Genomic DNA, 27,279 nt, shown 5'->3' with positions numbered 1-27,279 from the left:
GTTTCATAAAGTTCATTTTGCTTAGTTTTTTATCGTTCGTTTTTTTTTCTACGAAGTTCCTTTTGTTTATTTTTTTGTATTGATCGTTTTTGTTCCATATAAATATCCTATTATGAATATTACTTTGTTCCAAGATATATAATTAGGACATTTCTTCTATGCATGCGATTTAAGTTCATTATGAAATTCTCCTAAATACTCATAAGATTTAGCAGTTATGATGAGAGAAAAATAAAATAATACTTCATCCGTCCCAGTTTAAGAGTAAGATTTAGTTATGACACTAGTTTTAAGAAATTGATGGAGGGTGTAATAAATGAAGTGACGTAGTGGTTGTTGGAGTTTGTAATAATTGAAGTGAGATAGTGAAAAGTGAGACTCTTTTGACTTTTTGTATGTTTAGAATTTTGTTTTGTTTTAGTTTTATGAAAATAATAGTATTTGAGTATAAATTTGATGAATAATGAGGTTAAGTTTTATATCCAAATATGGTAGATTCTAAATGTGACGGACTTAAATGGTAAAATGTCACTTTTAAACTGGGACGGAGGGAGTACTAGTAGTACTATCTTTCTCGCAATCCCTTGTGCTTAGGCCGCAACAACTTTTGATGAAGATGATACCGAAAATACTTCACGTAGAAAGTTGGATTGGGCCTTCACAACATTAAAATCATGGTTTCGGCCGGCTAGGAGGCGGCAGTGCAGGGGGGTTTGGGGGGTGAGTCCGGTGACAGTGGATAATAGAGGCGCCGACAACGGTAAAGAAGGAGGAGGTTTTATGGGACAAGAAAAATAAGAGCACCATCTCTTTTTTTCTTTTAACACTTTGTATACTTCTAGACTCATTATTATTGGGCCGATTCTATCTGGACCAATATTTGAAAATTGCCCAATTTTTCTTGCACGTCTCATCTACGTATTGATTTATTCTCTATTTGTTCCTAGCTACTTTGAGGCTATCAAATATGAACACTCTTTATTGATTATGTTAAATTCCTTACAAATTTATGAACCATATAACTGTATAATTAAACTCAATAGCATGATAAAAGTAGTAAATTAGTAATAAATATGATTATGTGAAACAAAGGTAATCATAGTACAGTACTATCTAACTAGTTTAAATTTCTTTACAAATATACATATGGAGCCTGGCCTAAATTTTCCACAAGATTACAATAGCGTATTTATTAAAAAAAGAAAAAGGAGAGTGATACTCCCCCTATCCCATATTACTCATTTTTTCATTTTAGGCCATAAATTTGAGATTGATTTTTTAGTATAATTAAATTAGAATTTTAAATATAGTGAGGCATAATTTAATAAAGAAGTTCTTAACTTAATATATTAATTAAATATATTAATTCTAATTTAAATTAAAAATAATATAAATAGTTTGAGCTGAGTCGAAATAGTATTGGATGAGGGGAGTACGACGACAGTTGGAAGTGGAATGGTGCGTGGCGCCAAAATCGAAGAATCAGGAGCACCGCTGCAAACAGACGGCGCGGCGCCTCTTCCCCGACCGACCACCATAGCTCACTACAATGGGCAAGCAAAAACAACAAATAATTTCCCGTTTCTTCGCCCCCAAACCCGACCCCTCCGCACCACCACCTCGAAACCCTCCTTCAACCCCATCCCCCAAAATCGCCACCACCGTCTCATTAACCCCCGCCAAACGCCTCAAAACCGACCACCTCCACAACAAACTCACCGAAATCCCCAATCCCGCTCCCACCCTCCACCAGAAGTTCCTCAACAAGCTCCTAGAACCCTCCCTCGATCGTCTAGAACCTTCCCGAATCACTAATTTCCCTAAATCCGGAAACCCTAAGTACACTCCATTAGAGAATAAGGTAATCGACCTCAAAAACAAGTATCCTGACGTGCCTCAGATTTTGTAATTGAACATCCTAGTTTTGGGTGTTTTAGAAACCGTCCGAACATAAAGTATGTTTAACTTAAGTCATAAAACCTTATCCACAAACAAACTTTTAATTGGCATCATTTCTAACTACCCCTGGAGACAACTATGACTTTTGTCTTCTAGAAGAATTGAAAAGTGATGCACATTACAGACTTGACATTGAGAAACCCCTTATCCTGATACAGTTTTTGTGTTTCATATGCATATCCTTGCATCATCAAAGTTCTTTCTATATGCCAATTATTTATATTTACTTATTGATATAGTCTTTCCCTGTTTAGTTGCTACTGGCATATGCTGGACCTGCCTCAAATGTCCGAGTCATGCATGCTTCGCAAGGTAGCTTAGGTGATGGTGGTGGCCTGTCTGAACTGATATCACTGTATGAGAGTTTAAACGAAAGTAACATCACCTGCAGTGCCCAACAGAACACTTTAGTAGCGAATTCCCAAGGCAATAACGGTTTGAGGTTTGAGGTCCGACTGACTTCATTTTATGGCCTTTTCAGTTGTCACTTGTCAAACGTATCCGTGTCACATTGATATTGCTGATAAGTGTTTTTTTTGCCTTATGATTTATTCAATTTAAAGGTGTTAAGGGCTATGCCTGAGTTAGTCATTCAAGCATTAGCATTAACTATTCATCACCTGAAACAATTTGGGTTTGAAAGAATTCTTTGTTTGGAAGCTTCGTTTCGACCTTTTGCTAGCATCACAAAGATGACCCTTTCAGCCAACGCTCTGCAACAGCTAGAGGTGAGTGGTTTAGTCATTTTAGGGTTCTATGCAACCCGGTCCAAATGCATGTCTCATCTATATTCTTGATTTCCATGTCCAAGTGAAGGTGCTGAAGAATAATTATGATGGTTCCGATTGTGGATCCCTGTTGCAATGCATGAACAATACCCTTACTGTTTTTGGATCAAGGCTTCTCAGACACTGGGTATGGAGTATACTAGATCCTGCCATGTTCTCTACAAGATTTGGTTTCCCTTCCCCTTCCCCTTCTGCTACTTATGCTTATTGATGTGTTTTACTTGGTTTTCTCGGTATTATTTTGCAGGTAACTCATCCTTTATGTGATAGAAACATGATCTATGCACGTTCAGATGCTGTTTCTGAAATATTGAGATCCATGGGCTCTAGTTCAGTGTCTGAGGTTGATTCAAAAGAGGAAAATCCTGACATCATGGTAGTGCAGCCTGAACTCCGTCATACAAATTACAATATCATCTGTTTTGACCACTTTAGGACGAGCACCTGATGTTCAACGTGGGATTACAAGAATTTTCCATCGAACTGCTACCCCATCTGAGGTAACACATAAAAATTGACCTAACATGCTCTGATGTTCACCCCTATCGTAATCTATGCTGCTCTTCATGCGAGTTCCATTGCTTCTTATTATCATATACACTCTGATCTAGTCCTTTTTAAACTTCATTCCGTCCTGAGAAATTATTTTCATGTGCTTGGTGAATTTTCTGCTGTGTAATATTTATTTAATCATCTTTCACTGTATTAATTCATTCCAGGTCGGTATTAATTATCCATGAGATACCTTTCTGCTTTGGATCCAACATTTTCTATGCAGTTTCTTCTTTACAGCTTTCCTCCCAAGTATTTATGACTACATTGTTGGGAACACTATACAGTTCATTGCAGTTGTTCAAGCTCTCTTGGTTGCTGGAAGACAATTGCACCAACTTCAAGGTCATATAAAGGACATAAACAACAGTCTCAAAGACAGGACTGTGCACTCTGGTTTGTTGAGAAAGGTGATATTCACAGCCTCATCCTCCAGTGTTATAAATACTGCAGCAAGACTCCTGTCTCATCTTAGCAAAGAAGCTGCTGATCGACGGGATTTTCATAACCTTTTTATTGTTTCTGATGGAAATTTCTCAGAGGTATGATCGAGAGAGCATATGTGTGCCAATCCAGATTATTCTGTAAGCTCTGTCATACCTTGATCTAAATTTTCATAAATGTTTGCTGCTTTTGTAGGTTGCTTCAGCCAAAACCAAAGTGCAATTGGCAAATGAGATGTTGCATGAATTGCTTCTTCAGTATCACAAACAACTGCGTATGCACAATCTTGAATTTACAACTGTATCTGGAGTCGCACATTTGATAGAGGTACTTCTATTAAATTAAATTTCTGGTATGAATGTATGATCAATAGCTTCTTTGATTTCTCAGTACAGCCCACAACTTCATTTCCTTAACAACTTCATTTCCTTAACATAACTTTGTCCATTAACTGTCGCATGTGCTTGCTTCATTTTGTTCCTATTTTTATTATTAGCTCGGCTTTTGTATTATGTGAATGGTTGTTCTTTATTTCTATATAAGATGTACCAGTTTATGTACGTTTGTTCCACTTCCCTGCATTGACATAACCTCCATTTGCAGCTGTCTCTTGATGTTAAGATACCTTCACATTGGGTTAAAGTAAATAGCACGAAGAAAACAATTAGGTACCATCCACCTGAAGTATTGGGCGCCTTAGACCAATTAACTCTGGCTAATGAGGAGCTGTCAATTGTTTGTCGAGCCACTTGGCAAAGGTTTTTGAAAACATTTCGTGGATGCTATTCTGAGTTTCAGGCTGCCGTTCAAGCATTAGCCACTTTGGACTGTTTAAATTCACTTGCCATGCTATCTAGGAATAAAGTTCTGTTGTTATATGATTCTGACTTCATATGCATCATTTCCAATGGCTTTTGCTGATATTTGAATTTGCTTTATCATTGCAGAATTATGTTCGACCTGTTTTTGTAAGTGATGAGGAGCCTAATCAGATTATCATCAATAGTGGTCGACATCCAGTATGTAGTCTACATTGTATTTATGTTTGTCCATTTATTAGCTTTCGTTTTTATATATTTCTTCCCCCTCTTTTCATTCTTTCTTTTGCTAGACAAAAGTTATAAATATCGTGGTTATTGTTGTACTTGAAGCAATTGTGAATGTCATGGAGGTTTAACCATGGAGTGTTTTTTAGACATTTTTGTAGTATTAATTTAGTTGCCATTTTTTCCACTTACAGTTATAGTTTTTCATTTTTATGTGTGTAACTGTGCTCTCCTGATTAATAATGCTAGTGGGCAATGGAAGAGATTTTCCTAATGGTGACTTGTACTTTCTGTTGTGCTTGTTAGTGGGATTTACAAGCTTAAAGGCTTAGCTGCATAAGTAATCAGCACCAAGTGCATGATGGTTCTCGATATCATGATACCCATTGATGATTAATTAGCTAGGAGCTGTATGTGATTATTCATTGGTTCTAAGACATTTTAGAGTGGAATTAGCCTGCAATTTTGATTAAGGCTTCTGCTCATTAACTTCGGCAGGTTATGGAGAATATCCTGCAGGATACTTTTGTTCCAAATGACACGAATTTGCATGCAGATGGGCAATACTGTCAAGTTGTTACCGGACCAAACATGGGTGGAAAAAGTTGCTATATAAGACAAGTTGCTCTCATTTCTCTCTTGGCTCAGGTAACAGTAAAATTGTGAGTGAACTTACTGCATGGAGCTGCTGCTCCCCCCCTCAAACCCGCACGCACACAGAAAAAATGGGAAACAGGAAACAAAAGAGTAAAATGAGGAAAATGAAAATGTAGAATAGAAACCAAGAATGGGAGTCAGGGAGTATGATAATTGGATTATTACAAGTTGTTCATTTCATTCTTCCTATGATAATTTTTAGAAGCTAGATCCTCTTCAGTATCTGTTCTTCTGATTTCCATAGGTTGGCTGCTTTGTTCCAGCATCATCAGCGAAATTGCATGTTCTTGATGGCATTTTCACTCGGATGGGAGCTTCGGATAGTATTAAGCTAGGGAAAAGCACTTTCTTGGAAGAATTGAGCGAGACATCTCACATTCTTCAAACCTGCACATCCCGCTCATTGATCATAATTGACAAACTCGGAAGAGGCACAAGTACACATGATGGTGTGGCTATAGCTTATGCTACATTGCATTACCTACTCGAGCATAAAAGATGTATGGTCCTCTTCGTTACACATTATCCAGAAATACTCAGCATTAGAAATGAGTTCCCAGGATCTGTCGGAGCATTCCATGTTTCTTATTTGACACAAGAGAAGGATATTGATACGGAGCTCAAGGAGGTGGATACTGTGAATCATGAAGATGTAACCTACCTTTACAAGCTTGTGCCTGGTGTGTCTGAGAGAAGTTTTGGGTTTAAGGTCGCTCAACTTGCACTGGTATGCTTTTGATACTCTTTGTAAAAACATTTGGTTGAAGCAATAATTGAGAAGCAAGGAATAGTGACTTAGGTTATTCCGATATATATATATATATTCTTGCCTTATGTTCCATTGCAACTCATGTTTAATATTGATTGCAGTTACCTTCTTCATGCATCAGACGTGCTGTTGCGATGGCAGCTAAATTAGAAGTAGAGGTATGTGAAAGAGAGAGAAGCAAGTCTTTGTACAACGGTTCAAAGTCTCATGATAAATCTGAAGATTCAGATCATGCCTGTGTACCTCTGGATTGGTTGCACAGAAGAAGTTGAGAAAGCTTACCAGGATATATTCTTTCATTTAAATCTTGCCATCCACAATGAAGATGGTGCTGTCAAGAGCCTCCATAATTTGGAGCATGCTAAAAGCCTAGCAGACAAGCTGATAAATAGGTAAAACTTCTTTTATGCCTTTTGCAAGAAATCTATGATGGAAACTATCGATGCACATGTAACGCTGCCACTGGAATGCCAGCATGCATCGGCTGTGTTGGCAATTCTAGTTTATCCATTTCATGACTAATTAAAGAGGCTGCGCGTGTAGGCTGGGCACTATGGTTGTGCCCTCGGTTTCGTAGCATGGTGTTCTTACTCCGATCTGGTTGACCTCTACCCTAAATGCATGCGGATCATCTCCGAATATTTAGAATCAATCAGGTATCTTTTTTGAACTTCTATGTAGCCTAATAGAGTAGTACTATATGTTTTACTATTGCTGATGATTCTATAATTTTCGGATATTTCATCCCTTTTCTACTTCTTGAACTTTAAGGTTATTTTTGTTAATTTCAATACCAACATTTAGAGGATCCGCAGCGGCGGATGTCCCGACGGACGTCGGACCGGCGTGCCGGACGTCCGCCATTAGGCGAGCGACCGGCGGACGCGGACGTCGCTTGCGGACATCGGAGTTCCGCGGATTTCCGACGACGTCCGCTATTGCGGGTTCCCGGTGGACGTCCCGATTTTTTATTTTTTATTAAAAAAAAACAAACTCTATATATACGGCTCGTTGAACTTCATTTCATTCGCACCACTTGTTTTAACGAGTTTTTCTCTCTATACGTTTCTTTTAGTATATCCAAAATGGCTAGTGGTAGTGGTGCGGGTGGTAGTGGTGTACGCCGACGAATTAAAGAAGAGTTACGGGCCGTTACGTCCAGGGAGATAAATCGATTGATACAAGCGGCCTTGCAGCAGCAGCAGCCGACGGTACCTCGACCCATCCATCGTCGAGCTATAGTACTCCGGGACCACATCGTTGCACACCGTCGGTTGTATGAGGACTACTTCGTTCCGGAGCCGCGGTTTGGGGAGAACATGTTCCGGCGACGTTTTAGGATGCATCGTCCGTTATTTCTGCCTATCGTGGGTGCTTTAGAGCGTCGATACGAGTATTTGAGGATGAGGCAGGATGCGGTTGGTAGACCCGGCCACATGCCCATACACAAGTGCACTGCCGCAATCAGGCAGCTGGCATACGGAGGTGCGGCCGACATGTTCGATGTGTACCTCCACATCGGCGAGACGACTGCCTGCGAATGTCTGTAGTATTTTTGTGAGGGAGATATTCAGGGATATATATCTTCGGAAGCCTACCCCCGAAGATTGCCAGGCTCTGACTTTATTGCTATATTTAATATTTTATTTTATTATATTATAGATATGACCTCTTTTATTCTTATGATTTGTGGCTAACTAGTAACCACCATTTGGAGCGTGTACATTTAGCTTACATTCTTCAAATATATTCTCAAAAAAATTTATATAATTCCTTTGTCATGTCACATTTGAGTAATGGAATGAAATTTTAGGAGATAAGAGTATTATTGTTTTGTATGGGTAAAGTGGAAAGAGATAATAGTATATTTTTATATATTGGTATGAGGGACAAGTTTGAAAAAATGAAATGTGACGACATCTTTTATAATACAAACTAAACTTCAATTTATCAATCTATACAACCAATTAATCCGTACACAAATGATAGTGCAGGCTGAAGAATATTCAATAAGAAGTCAACAAGTAGTTTAAGCCAAAAAATGTAGACTTCACAAGCGAAACCATATTTTGTGGTACGCGTAGAGAAGTGGGTTCTGCCCTTCAATATATCTTATCTATAAATATGTTATGAAATCTGATCAAAGTCATATATCTACAAACAAACACCATAATAATTAGAGCATCCACATCCGTGCTCTTGCCAATGAATACGGATGTGGGTCCGGTCCCACTTTTACTCTCTGCTGTTAGGTAAGAACACAACACTCACATTCATGCTCTTACGCAAGGACAAGCTCAAGAGTCTCATAATTCTATTATTCAATTTAAATAAAAACATTTCCACACAATTAAAATGCATTAAAAATACCCGAAATAATATTACAAATTACAAAAAATAAAAAATTACATAATTAAAATACTAAAAATTAAAAATTACATAATTAAAATCCTAAAAATTAAAATTTACATAATTAAACACCTAAAAAATAAAAATTACCCTCGTGGATGACTATTCATCCGGCTCTACCCTCAATGTTCTTTTGAGACCCCGTATCATCGCCTCATGCGATCGAAGTTGCTCGAGGGTCATAGTTGACCTATCGGCCAAATTGAGTTGGCCAAAATCCCCACAACGAGTTGGTGGGGGGTTGAGGTGGCACATAGGGAGCGGGAGCGGGGGCGAATGGAGTCGCGGCGCGACGGCGGTTGGCCGCCGCCTTCTTCCTTCCTTGCGGCCGGCATTGGGAACTGCTCGGGCCGACGTCGGGGCTACCCAAGTTAGCTCCGGCAAGTTGGCTAGCCACATCCTCGGAGCCGGCGTCGGATAGGGATACCGACCTCGACCGTTTGGAGGAGGAGCTAGAGGAGGATGATACGCCTCCCCTATACTTCAGATGCGTCCGCGTCTCCTGTCAAATGTTGAGATACTTGAACGGCTTGTAGTTCATGGATTGGTAGGTCGCCAAGGCAGAACTGATGATGTCAAGCTCGCTCCGGCCGCTCCTTGCCGACCGCTCTTCCCGAAGGTAATATCCCTGGAACTTTTGGATTTCTTCATTGGCTCTGTATATGGCATTGCGCACCATTCTCTCGTTGCGCTCTATTGGTCCAGCCGGCCGGTTTTGATTGTACCGGCGACAGATGCGCCACCAATAATGGTCACCGGATTGGTTGGTGCCAACCTCCGGATCTTCGGAGATTGATACGTACACTTTGAATAATTGCTCCATTTCCCCCGGAGTGTATGGGGTGCAGACACCACGAGTAGGAAGATGAGGAGTTTGAGAGGGGCCGCTCCCTCCCGCTCTAGGTACGGGTGGTTCGGGTGTCCACCCGTATTGCCCTTCGGGGGTATCTTGGTCGTCGATCGGGTAAGGCCGGTAGCCACTCGGATCTTGCGAACCTTGGGTTTGAGGAGAGGCCGAATATTCCTTTTCCGGACTAGGAAATGGTTGTGAACCAAACCAATCGGGGTTCCAACCGTGGGAGCCGGAGGGGTGATCGCCGGAGCCGGACATTTTTTTGTTGTGAGTGAAAGAAAGATTGAGAATTGTAAGAATAGAAATGAGAGAATTTAGATGAGAATTGTGTAGTGTGGTGTGAATTTTTGGTGTGGAAGTGAGGGTATTTTTAGATGAAAATGTGTACTTTTGGGGAAAGATTTGAAAAATAAATTAAAAGTGGGTAGAAAACGGATATAATTTTTTGGGAAGTGAGAAAAAATATATATATTTTTAATCGGATTTTTTAATTAAAATTTGATTTTTTTTTAAAAAAATACGTGGGCTGCTCGCTGGCACGGACATGCTCGATGCATCGAGCAACGCCGTGCCAGCGACAAGAGCGCAGCGGCGAGCAACGGGTGCCGCGCCGCTGGCACGGACGGACGGACGGCTGCGCTCAACCGCCGTGGATGCTCTTAATATCAACTGCAAAATCAAAGTAGGTGGGGGTGTTTCAAAGTTGATTCAGACATGAGATGTTCATCGTTGGTGGTGATGTTAATGATTTTGTGTGCGCGGATGCATCTATCAAGTTGCAGAAACATTGATGCTGCAGCTAATGATGTAAGAATAAGAGCCAAGTTTCATTACACTTTTCTTCGACACTTCGCAACAGTTCCTAATTATTGGAATCGAAGCAGAGGCAAAAACTTGAACACTGTGTCAAGAAGGCTTGTTTCTGGAGGCCCAAATCCACTCCATAACTGAATCAATGAAAATTGTCTAAGTTTTTGTTATGTTTTTTCATTCCTTGATCTTTTTTTGGGGAGAAGATCTACCTGACATCAATGTAGATTTTCAGGACATTATATATGTTGTGTAGTCATGTTATCACAGTTTTGTATGATTGTCAATTTTTTTTTAATAATTTTGGCTTGTTCCACAAAAATAGTTTATTCCCATAAATATAATTTATTTTCATTTTTTAGTTTTACCTTCTTACGAGGTGGGCCATATTCCAATCACATTTTTTGCTATTTCTCTCCTACTTCACCTATTTAGCTGTTTACAAAGTCCTTACTTTTTTGGGGACGAATGAACAGTTTGTAACATGCATACATTGTGAATGACAAACATTTTGAAGAAGATTTTCCTTCATTTAGATACTATGTTAAATTTCATAAAAGTTAAGACTTCATGAATTTCCTATATGAAATGGGCATTCTAACACATGATTCAATATACCTTTGATTTGAACAGAAGATAATTAACAACATCCACCATAGATCCTCCCCAACAATCCTTTACTATAAAAATATCCTATAATATTATAATGTGAATACCCGAGCCTACGAGGTTGATATAAACGACTGCGTTCTACTATTATTATAATAATAATATGTTGAGCTTGAGATACAAACTTGCCGGGCGAAAATTACACGGAAAAAAATAAGGAGAAAATTACATGGAAACAACTTGTGGAAAACGGTAAGCCGAGATACGCCTTGGTAGTGCTCTCGGTTTGGCATGTCGTCCCCAAAGATAAAACGGCTTCGTCTCTGAAGTAGCAGCACTGCTAGCGGCAGAGCTCCGGCGAACGGGATTAAGGCGATGGCAGAGCTTCAACGGGAAGATTATGCACATAGGGAGAGAGCGTGTATGCAAGAATGCTTGAGCTTGTTGTGTAGAGAATGCAATGGATGCATGCCTATTTATAGGTCAAGTCCACCCGCAGGGGTTGCTGGAGTTAACAGACATAATGTCTGTCACCAAGGCCATTGACCGTAACCGCCGGGGGTTACTGACTGTTGCACTAGTCGTTGGGAGCTGAAGAGACACGATGCATCTGGACACACTACACGACGGGATACACCGTGGACCGTCAGGGTCTAGCAGGGACATTTTGTCTCCCGTTATGCGTCGGGGTCCGTAAAAAGATATAATCACGAATCATATTTTTTCAGACCAAAATACCCTCAAGCCCTAAAAGGGCATTTTTGTCACTCCATTATATTGTTGACATGTGATTTCTGCCACATTTTTTTCAGCAATTTCTTATATAATTTTCTAATAAATTCTAGTACTTCATACGTAATTAAAATTTTATCCTTATTTACACTTTCTAATTTTTTTTATAATATACATATTTATCATTATCTGCATTAATTAATATGAAAATAATAAAATGAGACCCTTTCTTCCTTATAAAACTCATTTTGAGGTAGTTTTCGATGTTTTCTATTTCCTCTAATTTTTATTTGTTTTTTACCTTGATTTATCGATCGATTTTATTTATTATGATACGATCCCAATTTTGCAGTATCAATTTATAAATTTACATTGTCTTAATTTCAAATACTATTATTAATAAAAAAAATCTACAATAATTAAATACTACCTCTGTCCTGGAATAAGTGTCATATATGGATTGAGCACGGGTTTTAAGAAAGAGTTTGAGTGTGTAATAAATGAGATGAAGTAGTTGAATGTGGGACCCATTTGACTAGCTATAGGTAAAAAGTGCTTCTTTGACTTTCTTACTTAAATGGAATATGGAAACTAGAGTTTGTGTTGATTAAATTCAAAATAATCTGATTTAATTGATGAGTAATTAAATTTGATTAATCTAATTTAATGACATTTACTAAACCTGCTGTTACATTAATGGCAGGGATGGAAGCTGACTTTCCGACCAATCAAAGGGCTGTGACGGAGATTGAGTTCCAGATCCGTCAAATGGCTGGGACAACGGTGGACTTTCCGACCAATGAAAGAGCTTGGACGGTGGCAAATTTTCAAATCCGTCAACGACCTCGGCAGCTGGGTGGATTTTCCACCCGAGAAATCCCTCCGACGGTGGAAGAGCTTTAGCCCCCATCACCGGATCTGAAACTGCGCAAAAATAGATTAATCAAATTTAATTACTCTGGATCTGAAACTGAGTAAAGATATTGTTGCACCCAGCTGCCGAGGTCGTTGACGGATTTGAAAATCTACCATCGTTTAAGCTCTTTCATTGGTCGAAAGTCCACCGTGTCCCAGCCATTTGACGACTTTGAAACTCAATCTCCGTCACAGCCCTTTGATTGGTCGGAAAGTCAGTTTCCGTCCCTGCCATTAATGTAACAGCAGGTTTAATAAATGTCATTAAATTAGATTAATCAAATTTAATTACTCATCAATTAAATCAGATTATTTTGAACTTAATCAACACAAAATTTAGTTTCCAGATTCCATTTAAGTACGAAAGTCGAAGAAGCACTTTCTACATATACATAGTCAAATGGGTCTCATATTCAACTACCTCATCCCATTTATTACATACTCTAACTATTTCTTAAAACCTGTGCTCAATCCATATATAACACTTATTCCGAGACGGAGGTAGTCAAAGCCCAAGCCCAAGCCCTAAATGACTGCGTTCTACTATCACTTACGAGGGAAAAAGCAGAGAGTTAAAGAACTTTCCCGCCAAATCGTCCACCCCCAAAACTCTTTCATCACACACAACACCAACCACAACGAGGAATCTGCGAAATCGGAGATGCTAATACAGGTGAAGTGCAGTTGCGGAGAGAGGCAGTGCCCTGAATGGGCGATTGTGGAGCTTCAGGGCACCGTCGAAGCCCAGCCCTCTTTCCAAGACCGCATCCAAAACCTCCAAATCGGCCTTCTCTTGCGCCCTTCTACCGAGGTAAAAACAATCTATTTGTTTCCCACTAATCCACTTTCCTTGCTCTCGCTTAGAATTTTATGAGTTTCAAATGTTGTCTTTTTGGGGGTTTTCAGGAAATTTACACACTTGTAGTGGGTTACCATGAGCTGACCGGATCAAAACAGAGATTGAAAAAGCCTATTTTAGTGTTGAAGAAGATCGAGGGTGGGGAAAATTCAGATTCAAAAAGGGTGGAATTAGACGTAATTGGAGTTATTCGCCACAAGATTTTATTCAAAACCAGGCCTAAAGCCATTATATCATCTAGTAAGCCTCGCTTCTATTTAACAACATTTACATATTTTGATTCATATAAGGAAGAATCCCCAATTCTGAAAATTTTTGAATCTGAGGCTTAGATCATTGCAGTTAACATCAATTAATGTGCTCTTGTTTAGAATTAGAGAGTTGTTTTGCATCGACATAGTCACATAGACAGCTATTGGTTAATGTTTCTTAGATGGTTTGGAGGATTCAACTCAAGTGTGGCTTTCAATGAAGAGAATGATAGTGCAAATTGGTCATCTATTTCTGCAACTCATGGTTCAGCTGAATTTGATGACAACATCACGCAATAGCTATCTATATAGTACATGAATTCTACAGGATCACCATGCCTGTTTCCATATAGAAATAAAACTGTCTTACTGCCCCCCAACTCTTTGATGTTGTATTCAAGAAATTCATTCTCTCCTATTGCTGTTGATTCCTGGCAGGACCTCAACCGGCTGCCAAAGGAAAAAACAGTGCCCATGCTTCTTCTGTGCTCAACTAATCCGGAATCGAGCTATGGTAGCAGCAAGCCTAATGGATTTTAAATGTCCAATGTTACTGGTAAAGACCTTTTGTATAAGTTTGAATAGTAATGCCCAGTTATATTTTTTCGCTAAATTGAACTTCTTAGGCGCACATTTTCTCCAGTCGTTCCTTTTCTAGAGTCCTATGAGGGGTTGGGCAAAAATACCGGAAAACGGTATATGATAATAGCACAACACATTCCTACTCTCTACAACAAAAAAGTTCTCACCCAGAATCAACAAAATGGGTTTCATGTAGAAGGGTTAGATTCATCAGTTGGTGGTAGGCTACTTAAACAATGTGGTAAGGGTTTAAATAAGTTTTTGAAAAGGGAACAAATTTATTGTAAAAAAGCCACTCCAACAATATAGATCAGGCGCCAGTCGCATAGCATCAAAGTTGATCCATGATTTATGTACGTAATTATATGAAGAGTTGGGTCGTATTCAGTCACTTGTTAACAATATTGCTTCCTGCACGAAGCCTCAACATTTCACTTCTCTTGCTTCTTTCCATTGCGTCTACTGGCCAGTTTACACCCTCTTTTATATTCCAGATTGGTTACATTCGGATATCGCCATTTGTTTTGTCTCTCTTTATACATCAGATCAAACCGTCAGGTGCTAAATATCAAGGCATAGGTTAGTATTCAAAAGATGGTTCCAATAAGAGTGTATCAAGTTGTTTCGACATTAGAATAGATGGTGGTAATAAAGAAGATCAAAGATATGATCATACATTTAGAAAGTCACTTTCCAAATACAGCAGCTTCAGTGATCCGAAATCAAAGTTAGCATGTAGATTTCATCAAGTTTTTTATGTTGATTTACTTTGTACATCGCCACCCTTATTCAAACGTTCTAGTGTTAGAAATGGGCCACTCATCATCTTAGGGTGATGACAACGATGTGCTCAACGCCTGCCCAAAGCACGATGGCACTTGTAGACAACACGACACTGCAATGGACAGCACACGCGTTGCCTCCGTGAGCATGCATGCAAAAGCACGCGAAAGGATGAGCTACTTGACTATAACATTTAAATACATAACTTTATAAATCAATTTTCAAATTCATAAATACCATAATTATATTAAATTTCGTGATTTTGGAGGTTAATATACTCCTTTAAATAATCAATCTTACCTGGGAGATATATTATAGATCAGATCATGTGAATCAAATTAGTTTATTTTATTTTAGTATGACCTTTGTTTTTTAAACAGAGAACTTGTAATCAAGACTTTCTGCTTGATTTTTTTTTTCTGTTTGAACTAAAGGGCCCCATAATCACCATGTGAATATAGAATGTATCAAGTGTATGAAGTTAAATTTATTTTCTATTTCTCCATATTGTATTCATAGAATAAATTTGCTTAAAAAATGTTATCACTTTCTTCGGTCCAATTCCAAAGTCCGAAAAGGGTCGGGCCATCCGCAATGCTGTCTCTTATCCGTCTTTTAACCGTCTCATCTCTTAATTATTCATAAGCCCCACTGTACTTTTCACTTCATCTCTTAATTAAGAGATAGAACCAGCAACCCTTCATCGCTTATCCGTCTCTTAACCATCTCATCCTTAACTATTCATTCAATTTCATTTTTTATTTTTATTTCCAACAAATTCAATTAATAAAAACACACTTCATTAAATAAAATAAAAATTACAACTTAAAATCCTAAAAAAACTACATAATTAAATTCGTGGCAAAATAAATAAAAAAAGACATAATTTAAAATACAATTTTATAGAAATTATAAAAATTACTCCGTCGGCGAATCATCCTCCGGAGGCAGTGGAGGCGAAATACCAAGTTGTCCCGCCAGATACACAATGCCAGCATGATGGGCTTGAAATTGGGCAGGCATCATGCGGGAAGTGTCCGCCATCGTGGCGGTGAAGTACATGGACATTAAAGAGGAAGGCGGCCCTTGGGAGCCAGCCTGGCTTGATTCGCCTCGGCCCCTCCTCCCTCTAGCCGCCTTCGCGCCTTGGTCCCTTGCGGCCGACGGCGCCCACAGGAGGACCCCTGCATCGTCCGCTGTGCCCTCAACCTCCTGCGAGGCAATCTCTTGTGCGGCGCTGCCTGAACCGCCCCCACTAGACGAGTATTTGCCACCCGCCGTGTGCTTCGTGCGCTTCGAGGTCGAGTCCGTGCTAGACTGGACACCGCTGGCCCACCTTGCCTCGTCTTTGACGACCTCCCAAATATCGACATGTTTAAATACTTTGCCGGTGTCGTCGAAATAGACTCGCAAAGCCGATCTCAGAATGTCGGCTCCCGTGGCTCCGCTTTGGTAATGAGCCGCTTCAGTCTTGTAGATGCCGCAGAATTTTTTGACCTCTCTGTCAACTCGGTCAAAGTGAACGCGGAGCATCTTTAATGTGAGCTGGCGGGACCCCTTCAGCTTAATCTCATTGTAGGCCTCGGTGACCTTTTCCCAGAAGCACTTCCGGGTTTGTTGAATCCCGACGATGGGATCGTACGAGACGTTGATCCAGACGTTGTACACAACCATTGTGTCCTTGCGGCTGTACGGATGCCGGCCTACATCCTCCTCCTCCTCCTCTGCCGCCTACGCCTCTTTCTCCACGGCGTCAAATGCCCTAGAGCTTCCACCGCCTCGTCCTCCTTCCGGAGTGGGTTCATCCGAATAATCCTCCCTAATTTGGGATAATCCCTACGAATACCTCGGGGCGGAGGGACGAGCGTATGCATCCTCATCAAAATGAGGTGGTTGGTACCCCACCGGCGTCGATGAATCGGAACCCGAACCACCCAATACATTGTACATGCCACCAGTCGCCAAACGCGTTGATGTCAAATCCGTCGGAGCCGCCACCGCCAGAGTTTCCGTCGCCAGATATTTTGTGATGAAAATTGGAGAGGTTAGATGAAAATTTGTGAGGACTGGAGATGATTTGGGAAGAATAGATGTGTGCTTGTGTGTGTAATGAGGATGAAATATGAGTATTTATAGAGTAAAAAAAATAAAAAAAAATAAAAAAAGAAAAACGACAATATTACCGTTTGATTATTTATTTATTTATTTTTATTAAATTCGATTTTTTTAAAAAAATGATTTATTGCGTCAGCGTGATGAAGCCCACTCACGGGCAGGCGAGTGGGCGTCACGCGTGGCGCCAGCGCGCCACGTCGTGCGGGCGCGTGGCGAGACGGCTCGCCATCGGTCTCGGCGGGATGGTAACGAGACGAGACGCTGCAACGCGTCCCGCGTCCGTCTCGTCTCGTCTCGGAGGGACGAGATAAGAGACACCCGTGAGATGCGTTACGGGTACTGTTATGCACCTCCTTTCTATTGATTCCAGTCAAATATCTACCACAGAAAGGGATAACTTTTGCAGATATTTCTTGCAAGTACACAAAAAGAAAATAAAAGTATTATAGTAGTAATAGAAGAAACATCATTTACATATTGTTGATTTGTTGTTAGTTGTTACGCTTCTAATAAAGGTTTAAATTAGTAGAAAACGTTCAAGAAATTTCAACGCAAAACTATTTTGGGCTCCTCAGATTTAATTGAGCTGTCTTCTTCTATCCACTCTCCTACCGCCACGTACACATGCCCCACGAAACTTCTCGTTGTTTCCTTCCCTTGCACTGTTTTCTTTTCTCTCATCATTTTCCCATTTTTGTTTCCCCATCCCATCCCATCCCATCCCAATTTGCTCTTTTTTTACTTCTTCTCTCTCTCTACATTTATTTGTCATCAGAACCTTCTGGAATTACCACACAACCTTGGCGCTTACCCTCTCTGGAAAATTAGATTTCAACCGAATTAACGCCTGCAAGTATGTTATCCGGTTTTTGTGATTGATTTAGCTGCGTTGCTTTTGTTGCCTTCGAATTGATGGTAAGTTTTGGTGCGGTGCAGGTGGGAGGCGTTATGGATCGGAGCGGGAGCGGGAGCGGGAGCGGGAGCGGTGAATCGACGGCCGGCGATGCATCGCGCTCTCTTCCGACGCCGTTTCTCACAAAGACCTATCAGCTCGTCGACGACCAGGCGATCGATGACATCATCTCCTGGAACGAAGACGGATCTGCTTTTATCGTTTGGAATCCCACGGAGTTCGCCAGAGATTTGCTGCCAAAGTATTTCAAGCACAATAATTTCTCCAGTTTTGTTCGCCAGTTGAATACCTACGTAAGCTCGGATAATCTGGATTTGAGATTTGTGGTTCAAATTTGTGTTTCTGTTGTTGACGAAATTTTTTTTTTGTTGAATTTTAGGGATTCAGGAAGGTTATGCCGGACCGGTGGGAATTCTCAAACGATTGCTTTCGGAGAGGCGAGAAGAAGCTTTTGTGTGATATTCAGCGCCGGAAAATTGCTCAGTCGTCTCCGGCCGTAGTGGCGGCGGCCGCGGCCGCGGCGGTGCTACCAACAATATCCGCGCTAAGGACGGTGTCTCCGTCCGATTCCGGCGAGGAGCAGGTGATTTCCTCCTCCAATTCACCGGCGAGGGCACGCGATTTCAGCGGTGGCACATCGGAGCTGATCGGCGAGAACGAGAGGCTGAGGAAGGAGAACTCGCAGCTCAACAAAGAGCTGAGCCAAATGAAGGATTTATGCAACAATATTTTTGCTCTGATGTCGAATTACAATAAGAGCGGCGGCAGCAGCAGCAGCAGTGAACAGCAAACGCAGCTTTCCGTGGCGGAGAACGCGATGAAGCCGCTAGATCTGCTTCCGATGACGAAATTCTGCGAGGAGATCCAGACGGCGGTGGTTGCGGCGGCGGCGAACGGCGCGGAGGAGAGCCATATCAGATTCGCGGCGGAGGAAATAAGCGCGAGATTGTTCGGCGTGCCGATCGGAATGAAGCGCGGGAGGGAGGGGGAGGGGAGTTCGGATATGGATTTGCAGCTGCAGCAGCCGATGGGTGATATAAAATCTGAGCCGATGGATGAAGACAGCAGTGGCGATGAACGGAACTCGTCGTGGCTGACGCGGAGCAGCTCGCGAAATAGGAAGCTTCTTAATTGATGCATGCTAGCTAGCTGTATGGTGGGCTGCACCGCAGAGGATTAGATCATGGTGTAGAAGCGCGTGTATGTATTAGATGAGGCACGTGTGAAACAGACTCTCGTGTCTCACTGTGGAAGGACCTCAATCTGGAAGCTTCCTAAAGTAGTTCCATTTTGTATTTTATTTTTATTTTAATAGGCTATTGTTACTTTACTTTTTTTAATTTAATTTAATTTAAACTGTTCACACTGAATATATTTCTTTCTTCCTTGTTCCAATTAAGTTAGAATTAAAACTTTCCAATTAAAAAGATTAAAAATTACAGTATATTGAAGTGTAGGAGATAAAAATATAAATAAAAGATTAAAAAGAGCAACAAGTCCACGGTATTAATTGGTCAAATTTTTAGCACAATATTAAATGCAACATTTATGACCGGCATATTACGTGCTACTTATTCTCATCTTTCCAAATTTTCCTAATTAAAGAAAGAAAAATATTTTGGAGATATAATGTCTAAGACATAATGAGGGTTAAATAGTAATATTACATTATATTCTACTTTTAATAAAATTTGAATTTTATAAAGGTACTTTTTTGCCCCTTAGATCTAGAAAATGGAAATTTTGAATAAGGGGTATTAATTACGTATGATATCAATAAGATTGCTTCATTATGGGAAATGTATATGGAAGATATGGATTAATATTCAAATACATTCCTATAAGTTCGAAGATTATTTGTCTAAGGGAGTAATTTTTATAAGTAGTTGATTTTTTTTTAATTTGCTGGAAAAATAAATTAATGAATGTATAAGTAAAAGTTTATCCATTTTTAGCTATTTATAAAATTAATAAATCAATTTAATTGCTTGAGTTCTTATAGCATCAAATAAAGATTCGAAATTTATTTATGCTTTATTTTATTAATGGACAAAATGTTAGGGAAGAACAATTTAAATTTGTATACTAGAATTAAATAGTTACATGGTGTCAAAATAATGTGTTTTAGAATTTTACAATTTAGAAATTTAAACATTGTTATAGAAAAAAAAAAGTTGTTGTGAGTGACTATTACTATTTCGTTGAACGATGACACTAAGAAATTAAGTATGTATATGCATGCAATCATTTTTATGATTCAGAATTTTAGTAATTATTTAATACTAATTAAAAATTAAATATATTTTTGTACGTATATACTTTTTACATTCTAGAACTTTAATGATTATTTAATAATAAAATAATTGGATGCGAATGAATATTTTTATTTCATTGGAGGATAATATTAAGAAATTAAGTATTCCTATATGACTATTAGATGATTGAATTCAAATGTTTTTATATAATGCAAATTTTGTAGAAAGTCAATTTATGATATGGAGTATCTTACCAATTTATTGGCTAGCGCTTAGAATCAAAAAATATAGACAATTGCAAAATTAGAGCATTGATTTGAAATGTTCATATCTTTACAATACTAGTGAATTAATTTGACAAATGCATTAGTTTCAAAAGTTTACATCTTACCATCCGAAAATGGTGAATAAAATCATAGAGTTTATATAATCGTTTATATGACTTAAAATTTAAATGTTACTATTTAATGGAGTATCATTTTAATTTATTTTATATTAGACATGAAGTATTTTTTATAACTTGCAAATTTTATAAATATTTGATAATAAAATAATTAGATGACAGTGACTAGTATAATTATAATTTACTTCTAATTTTTATAAAATTAAATTTAGTTTTTTTATTTAGAATTTTAAGAATTATTTAATAATAAAATAATTGAATATAAATATTATTTTGTTGGATATCAATAAGAAACTAAGTAGTGAAAATAGTTGAAATTTTGTTAAAATTTTGCTAATAAACGTGAATCTTAATTGATACTACTATGTATTAATTAGTTATAGATAGTTAATTTGATTAGATTTGACTTCCCTTCCCTAATAATCAATTATACATAACTACTAATTTTCCTTTTATCTAAAATAAGGGTATATTAGTATATATTTAAATTAAGGTTATGGCAAAGTGACATAGGGGCATTATGTCATAGAGACATTATGTCTCTAAATCACTACTCTTAAAGAAACACTGCACAGGTTAAACAAATTTTAACTCAAATGTTGATTAGCAAAAACTTAGACTCATTCTCAGCTATGACTGGTTGCTATATGGAGTATATTTAATTCGTCTTGGTCCGACATTGATTAATTATTGGATTGATATGAAATTTACGCAATTAAATGTACTAATTATACATGCCCATTTTCTTGGGAGGGCGAGATTAGATATTGAGTTGAACCTATACAGTTTGAACTAACAGATATTTGGTCCAAACGGACCCAGAAATTTTATATACCTGGGGCAAAAATATAGATAAAGGTATTTTAAGGATTTGAGAAGGGGCATATATAAAAGTATTTCAAAAAAATGTACAAATAATGCTCAAAATAGCACAAATGAATTTTTTTTGAGGAGGGGCATTTGCCCCTTGTGGAACAAATGTACATCCGTCCCTGACCAATTCACCAAATTTTATTCTTACAAAAGTGTGTTGTTTAAGTGATAAAGTATGATTGATAAGACAATTCAAATCGTCAAATATTGAGTTTGCATTTGCTCAAGATGGAATGGCTATTCCCATGTAGAATGGAACGATTATTAAAAAAGGAATGGTGATTCCTAAAAAAAAAAAATTACCAAGCAAAAGAATGGAATGGAAGTAGGAATGTCATTCCATTCCATTTCATATTCCTTTCTTCTTATTTTAAATTTTAACAAAATTATATAAATATTATTTTATATTATATTTAAATTTAATATCATCACAATTTTATAATAAAATTAAAATTTTAAAATTTTTAGTAATTGAAAAATCCACACACACACTTCACACACTACACACACTTCACACATTTCACACACTACAAGCACTACACACTACACACATTTCACACACTATACACACTTCACAAATTACACACACTACACATATCTCACACACTACACACACTCAGAGGCGGAGCCACATTGGAACAAGGGGTACCGCTGTATCCCCAAATTTCGTTCTAGTTATATATTAAGATGTATTCACTACAAAGTAATGCTGTAGGTAATCCATCTCATATTTGTTTCTTGGTGCTTGTGTTCGATTTATTTTTTTCGTACAATATTGTACTCAGTTTATTGACAACATATGTATTCTTCTACACAATAAATTTATTTTTTTCGTACAATATTGTACTCAGTTTATTGACAACATATGTATTCTTCTACACAATAAATAAACCTTACACTAGTCTTCGTATTACACATTTTAAATGAAGCTGTTTAACTTTTATCTTTAAAAATTGTAGTAAATTGACACATATCTTCGTTTCATTCATTCTTCCATCAACATGTGAGTTTTTTCACATGTTGAGTCCGGAATGTCGTGAAAACATAGTCTAATATGTATGATTTTTAATCTTGACCGTCATTTTTTCCTCATCCAATGAATAAAATATGTAGAGTTCTAGGTTCTACACTTAAGAATGGTTCTATCTTTAACGCAACCACATATATACATATATATATATATATATATATATAGAGTCCCATTATTCACAAATCCACTCTTAAAGACCGAACCACCGAACCATACCAAATTAGGGTTTTTGGATCTAGTTTTTTATGGATGAGAGACACAAATTTATCAATTATTTTCGCCTTCATCACGGGCCTATTTTAATTCATCCGAATGTAAATAAGTCATACTAACATGTTACGAAGATTTAACTTCATTCCAGTAGGTTTTTAATTCATTCCAGTAGGATTATTACTTCATTCCAGTACGTAAATGCGGTTTCGCCGTCGCGTGCCGTTCTTTCTCTCTACAATATCTATCACCACCGCCACAACGCTGATATGGTGTAATAAACACATGGAATGATGTAATAAATTATTGGAATGAAGTATGTGTAGAAGCATTTGAAGTCCTACTGGAATGAAGTAAAAACCTTATCCAATGAAGTAATAACGTTTCTGAATGAAGTAATAAATGCACTTGACTAAATTGCATTTTTTAATGTAAATAAAGTAAAAACTCAGGTCAATGAATTCAAATGAAACATATGTTGAATCATTTCAAAACCTACTGGAAGAAAGTAAAAACATGTTGTAGTTTCAAGGTATTACGTACGGAATGAAGTAATAAACCTATACAATGAAGTAAAATGTGCTTGTAATGAAGACCGAAAAATTTACACAACAACACATCTCATAAAAAAATTAGATCTAATGGCCCAGATTTGGTCTCTAGTTCGGTCTTTAAAATTGGTTCGACATTGATCACAACTATATATATATATATATATATATATATATATATATATATATATATATAGGGTCCCCTTATTCCCACAACACATTATTAGTGTAGAACTAGAGACTAAATTTTAGCCAATGGATTTTAATTTAGTGGTTGAGATTAGAGCTCCTACATCTTAAATTCGTAATTCATCCTGTGAATTAAATTGTTCAGCCAAAGGGCATCTTAGTCATTCTGTAAATGAGTGTAATTGGGTAAAAATGAATTTAGAGTAAATCAATGGATAGTTTATTTAGTTTGATTTCACGCACGTGATAGTTTATTTAGTTTGATTTCAAATCTGTTTCAAGATTTTGTTTGGAATCAAACACCAATTAAAAATTATATGAATTCTAATTATCTACTGAGTAATTTTGTGATTCTATCGACAAACATTACCATGGGGACATAAACTGTTCGATAAAATGTCTATATTAAACTTGAATATTAATATTAGCCCTTTTTGACTTTAGCCGTGCAATCACTTCATCTTATAATTACTGTACTTCATCTTATAATGAAATAACTTCATCCGAGAAATGGAAACATGTCGGTTAAATGAACCAAATTTTAACAGTCCAAAACAAATAACTTCATCTTATGATATAATTTCTTCATCTGTTTACGAAATGACTTCATCTTATAATGTAATTAATTCACGGTATATAGTTAAAATGAACCATCAAACAAATCGATACTCAAAATCTTGAAATTCAACTCACCACATGAAGTGATTGCATACCTTAATTTCTAATTTCGATTCATTTTTAGTGTATTTTGTGGAGAGTTGATTTTCAAGATTTGAGTTTCGATTTATTTGATGGTTCATTTTAACTATATACCGTGAATTAATTACATTATAAGATGAAGTCATTTCTTAAAAAGATGAAGAAATTATATCATAAGATGAAGTTATTTGTTTTGGACTATTAAAATTTGATTCATTTAACCGACATGTTTCCATTTCTCGGATGAAGTTATTTCATTATAAGATGAAGTACAGTAATTATAAGATGAAGTGATTGAACGACGACATTATAGCAGTGGCGGCGGTGGCACAATACATTGGGGCCGAGTTGCGGGTGAATTTCAACCCGAGACTGACCTCGAGACAGTGCCTGAAGAATCCATACAACCAAATCAAAGTATAACAAATAAAAAGAACAAGTAGAGACGATAGTTGAAGATTGTGATTGAATGGAATTGATTGAAGATTGAGATTGAGTATATTAACAGATTCAATTTCAAAAAAATTGTGAATCACAAAAAAAAAGATGCTGATATATTTTCCATGATTAAGTTGCATGAATTAAGGTAACCAAATAACCGCTACAATTTTAGAGTTCCTAAACAACCCTTTTGCAAGTTTAATTAAATAAAAAAAATTAGATTTAATTGATAATGAAATAACCGTTAGATTAAAATAAGGGGTGAATGAGATTTGTTCTCTAGTTCGGTCTTTAAAATTAGTTCGACATTGAATACAATCATATATATATATATATATATATATAGGAAAATGATCAATACAAAACTTGATCTCAATACAAAATCAAGACCAAATCCTGACCATGAGATTTGACAATCCAATGGTCAATAATTAAACAAAAACACGGAGGGTCATTGTAAAGCAGTTTTAGGTCATATTATAAACTTTGGGTTTGAGGTCATGTTAAGATCATTTCATGTCATTCTTACTATAATGACGTAAAAATAAGCTTACAATGACCTAAAAATGACTTTTGTATGCTTGGTTCTGCATTTTTGTATTAAGAATGGTTTTGCATGGATCAAAACCCTATATATATATATATATATATATATATATATATATAGTCGTGATCAGATTATAACCCCTAAATATCGTAATAACCCTATAACCAAATCTGGACTACACATATTTCTAATCATGCGGTTGAGATTCAAACGTAGATTTACTTCATAAAAAAAAAGCACGGGGTAAAACTGTCATTTCTCTCATTTAATTTCTGAATTTTGCCAAATATCACGTAAAATAATAAAATAATAAAATAATAAAATGATAGGTTTATTCCATAGAATGATAGTTTTGATATTCAAACTTAGATTTACTTCATAAAAAAAAGCGCGGGGGTAAAACTGTCATTTCCCTCATTTAATTTCTGAATTTCGCCAAATATCACGTAAAATGATAAAATGGTAGGTTTATTGCATAGAATGATAGTTTTGCCGGATAGAATGATACTCTGAGTTGATAAAATGATACTTTTAACTGAATGATAAAATGATAGGTTTATTGCATAGAATGATAGTTTTGCCGGATAGAATGATACTCTGAGTTGATAAAATGACACTTTTGACTGACGGATAAAATGATAGGTTTATTGCATAGAATGATTGTTTTGCCGGATAGAATGATACTCTGAGTTGATAAAATGATACTTTTGACCGACTGATAAAATGATAAAATGATAAAATGATAGGTTTATTTCATAGAATGATAGTTTTGCCGGATAGAATGATACTCTGAGTTGATAAAATGATACTTTTGACCGACTGATAAAATGATAAAATGATAGGTTTATTGCATAGAATGATAGTTTTGCAGGATAGAATGATACTTTGAGTTGATAAAATGATACTTTTAGCTTATAAATGTTAGGTTTACTGCATAAAATGATAGTTTTGCCGGATAGAATGATACTTTCAGCCGATAGAATGATAGTTTTGCCGGGTAGAATGACACTTTCAGCCGATAGAATGATAGGTATTTTTGGTGTATAAAATGACATTTTTGTTTAATAAAATGATATTTTACCTGATAAAATGATAATCTAAGCGGATAAAATTACAGAAACCTTATAAAAATGATAGTTTTTCCGGATAGAATGATACTCTGAGTTGATAAAATGATACTTTCAGCCGATAGAATGATAGTTTTGCCAGGTAGAATGATACTTTCAGCCGATAGAATGATAGGTATTTTTGGTGTATAAAATGACATTTTTGTTTAATAAAATGATACTTTTACCTGATAAAATTAGGGCTGGCAATTTTCGACACGACACGATAATCTGACACGAATCCGCACGAAATTATTGGGTTGGGGTCAAGTCTTATTGGATCCGTGTCCTTATCGGGTTGACCCATTAAGAACTCGATAATTTCGGGTTGGGTTCGGGTCGGATGCGGGTCGGATGCGGGTAACCCATTAAGAAATAATATTATTATTTTTATTATTATTTATAAAAATATATATTACTTTAATTTTTTAATTTCTTATAAATTAGGTTTAAATAGTATAAAATGAATTTTAATTGTGTAAATTAGGTTAAAAATTAAGGTTTAATCGTGTAATATTAGGTTTTAATCGTGTAATATCAGGTTCGGGTTGTTATCGTGTCGTGTCAACCCATATTATATCGTGTCGATAACGGGTTCGTGTCGGGTGCGGGTCGTGTTCGGATTTGAAGGTAGCAGGTCGGGTTCGTGTTCGGATTTACAGTTTCCTTAACAGGTCGGGTTCAGGTTAGGCCTTATTGGGTTGGGTCATTATCAGGTTGACCCGATAACGACCCAATCCGCATGATTTGCCAGCCCTAGATAAAATGATAATCTAAGCGGATAAAATGACAATAACCTTATAAAAATGATAGTTTAGCTGAAGAAATTGCATATAAGCTGATAAAATGATACTTTAACGTGACAAAATGACATAAAACTGATAAAATGATAGTTTTGCCGGATAGAATGAGACTCTGAGTTGATAAAA

General features: G+C 37.2%; 3 protein-coding genes and 1 pseudogene across 4 annotated transcripts; all 4 read left to right on the top strand.

Annotated features, from left to right (window-relative positions):
- Positions 1-1,441: 1,441 nt before the first annotated feature.
- On the top strand, positions 1,442-6,611 carry LOC121750612 (annotated as a pseudogene).
- Positions 6,612-6,614: 3 nt separating this feature from the next.
- Positions 6,615-7,985, top strand: LOC121750613. The gene is made up of 2 exons (XM_042145179.1): positions 6,615-6,871; positions 7,291-7,985. The coding sequence occupies exons 1-2, from the start codon at positions 6,837-6,839 to the stop codon at positions 7,763-7,765; spliced, it is 510 nt and encodes a 169-aa protein (XP_042001113.1). The 5' UTR covers positions 6,615-6,836; the 3' UTR covers positions 7,766-7,985.
- A 5,011-nt stretch (positions 7,986-12,996) lies between these two features.
- LOC121751230 (chromosome transmission fidelity protein 8 homolog) lies at positions 12,997-14,266 on the top strand. The gene is made up of 3 exons (XM_042145940.1): positions 12,997-13,354; positions 13,450-13,642; positions 14,092-14,266. Exons 1-3 carry the CDS (start codon positions 13,073-13,075, stop codon positions 14,148-14,150), a joined length of 534 nt encoding a protein of 177 aa, XP_042001874.1. The 5' UTR covers positions 12,997-13,072; the 3' UTR covers positions 14,151-14,266.
- A 3,344-nt stretch (positions 14,267-17,610) lies between these two features.
- LOC121752225 (heat stress transcription factor B-2b-like) lies at positions 17,611-19,416 on the top strand. Of its 2 annotated transcripts, XM_042147179.1 has the most exons (3): positions 17,615-17,986; positions 18,070-18,339; positions 18,426-19,416. In XM_042147179.1, the coding sequence occupies exons 2-3, from the start codon at positions 18,082-18,084 to the stop codon at positions 19,179-19,181; spliced, it is 1,014 nt and encodes a 337-aa protein (XP_042003113.1). In that variant the 5' UTR covers positions 17,615-17,986; positions 18,070-18,081; the 3' UTR covers positions 19,182-19,416. The 2 variants fall into 2 exon arrangements, with proteins under 2 accessions (XP_042003112.1, XP_042003113.1); XM_042147178.1 differs by having other exon boundaries at positions 17,611-18,339.
- Positions 19,417-27,279: the final 7,863 nt, after the last annotated feature.

Source organism: Salvia splendens, chromosome 10, assembly GCF_004379255.2.
Source record: "Salvia splendens isolate huo1 chromosome 10, SspV2, whole genome shotgun sequence".
Classification (NCBI taxonomy): Eukaryota; Viridiplantae; Streptophyta; class Magnoliopsida; order Lamiales; family Lamiaceae; genus Salvia; species Salvia splendens.
The sequence above is the reverse complement of the archived record's forward strand: the minus strand, read 5'-3'. Positions and strand labels throughout refer to the sequence as shown.